The 2,276-nt window shown below is 37.8% G+C and overlaps 1 protein-coding gene across 18 annotated transcripts in view; it reads right to left on the bottom strand.

Moving 5' to 3' along the window:
• unc80 (unc-80 homolog (C. elegans)) overlaps nucleotides 1-2,276 on the bottom strand; it is a 100,556-nt gene that overhangs the window by 27,725 nt on the left and 70,555 nt on the right. For all 18 annotated transcript variants that reach the window (XM_014016077.1, XM_014016087.1, XM_014016081.1 and 15 more), the window contains one exon: nucleotides 1,595-1,684. In XM_014016077.1, the coding sequence (XP_013871531.1) occupies nucleotides 1,595-1,684 (90 nt within the window). The remainder of the gene's footprint in view (nucleotides 1-1,594; nucleotides 1,685-2,276) is intronic.

Raw genomic sequence — 2,276 nt, 5'->3', positions numbered from 1 at the left:
GTTTTATGTGCTGCAGAACAGGAACCTGCTGTAAAACAGCAATTATGCTGAGTCAGGCTTGATTTTTAATAATCTTTTCCTGTTAAATAAATAAATCAAATCAAATCAGATAAACTTTGTTTTCAAATATTCCCTCATTGTGAATTTGATGCCTGAAACAGGTTCCAAAAAAGCTGGGAGAGGGGCATGTTACCACTGTGTTAAATCATCTTACCTTTTAACAATACTCAATAAGCATTTGAGTACTGATGTGCAAGTTACCCCTGCGATGGGCACTAATGCAGCCCCATACCATCGGAGATGTTGGCTTTTGAACTTTTTGCCGATAACAATCCAGACCAGTCCTTTTCCTCTTTGACCCAGAGGATATGACATTCATGATTTCTAAAACAATTTGAAATGTGGAACTCATCAGACCACAGGACACTTCTCCACTTTGCGTCAGTCCATCTCAGATGAGCTCGGGCCCAGAGAAGCTGGTGGTGTTGCTGGATTTTGATATACAGCTTTGGTTTTGCATGGTAGAGTTTTAACTTTCACTTGAAGATGTAGAGACGAACTGTGTTCACAGACAATGGTTTTCTGAAGTGTTCCTRAGCCCATGTGCTAATATTTGTTACAGAATGATTGTTTTTAATGYCTGAGGGATCAAAGGTTAYGGGCAWTGAATGYTGGTTTTCKGCCTTGTCTCTTACTTRCAGTGATTTGTCCAGATTCTCTGAATCTTTTGATGATATTTGATGAACATTGTGGGCGGCTGTGGCAGAGTGGTTAGGGGAGTCGTCCTGGAACCWGTAGGTTGCCAGTTAGRYCCCCCATTACAGCTGTCTCAGTTGTGTCCTTGGGCAAGATACTTCACCCCTAATGCCTCTGATGTGTGTCCCATCAGTGTATGAATGTGACTGGCACTGATTAGTCTCCATAGATGATTGTACATGTTAGCTTTGTAGAGACCTAATAGARTGCTGTGTGAATGGGTGAATGAGGGCACAGATTGTAGTGTGAAGTGCTTTGAGTGTCCTGGTTGGAYAGAAAGAWGCTAWATGTACARCCCWTTTACCATTTATCATATTATGGACCAAAAATTATGAAATCCCTAAATACYTTGCAGTTGTRCATTGAGAAACTTTSTTCTTAAACTTTTGGACTATTTGCTCACACAGTTGTTCACAAAGTGATACTGAGCCTTTTGGGGATGCTCCCTTTATACCCAATCATGACACAAACCTGTTTCAAAATAACCTGTTCACCTGTGGAGTGCTCCAAACAGGTGTTTTTGAGCTTTCCTCAACCTTCACAGTGTTTTGATGCCCCTGTTCCAGCTTCTTTTGGAACRTGTTGCAGGCCTCAAATTCAATATGAGGGAATATTTACAAAGGCCAATAAATTTTCACCATTTCAACATTAAATATTGTGTCTTTGTAGTGTATTCAATCCAAYATAGGTTGAAAAGKATTTGCAGATCATGGTATTCTGTTTTTATTTATGTTTTACACAACGTTCCAACTTAATTAGAATTGGGATTGGACATTTTTGCCAAAAAAGTCTAATTTTAGTAACTCAACTTTAGTAGTTCAACAAATACCAACTCTACCTTGTTGTAATGGATGAGGTTCCATCTTTTGTCCATAAGAAAGAAATGTGCTGATCTAGCCTCGGGAATGTTGAAGAATTCTAGACATTCCTAGAGAAGAAAAACAACATACATAAGATAAAATAGCTTGCTTTGTTGCATGTTTAGTTAATAGACATTGTCAAAACTCAGAGATAAATGATGCTCAGTTTAAAAATAATAAGCCTGAGGGATTACTTGTGTTGTTGTCCTTATATAGTCTTTACTGTGATTCMGAGGAAGAAAATTTAGATAACTAGGCAGGTATGGAGAACAGCTACATCCAATAAAATCACCAGGCTTTAAAGATAGATAAAGTTGACTATCATCAGCATAACATTGATAAGATATACACCTAAACTGTTGTATCAAAGGGCCCAAAGGAAGAATATTTCAAAGAAAAAACACGAGTATACAGGCCTGAGGCACCCCACAAATCAGAAACACCAAAGAAGACATTGTCCTCAGCATAAACAGAGAGTGTTTGGTTAGATAGGTGTAAAGAAAATCTTGACTAATTTCTGTAACAGTGTAATTAACAGTACATATCAGACAGAATCTGTGTATTTGTTTGTTGTTTTTTCCATTCCAAAATAAAATCACAAAAAGATAACAATCATGTTTTTTTTTTGTGTGTGTGTGTGTGTGTGTGTGTGTGTGTGTG

This window comes from Austrofundulus limnaeus, unplaced genomic scaffold (assembly GCF_001266775.1).
Source record: "Austrofundulus limnaeus strain Quisiro unplaced genomic scaffold, Austrofundulus_limnaeus-1.0 Scaffold138, whole genome shotgun sequence".
Lineage (NCBI taxonomy): Eukaryota > Metazoa > Chordata > Actinopteri > Cyprinodontiformes > Rivulidae > Austrofundulus > Austrofundulus limnaeus.
This window is presented reverse-complemented; position numbering and strand designations above follow the sequence as displayed.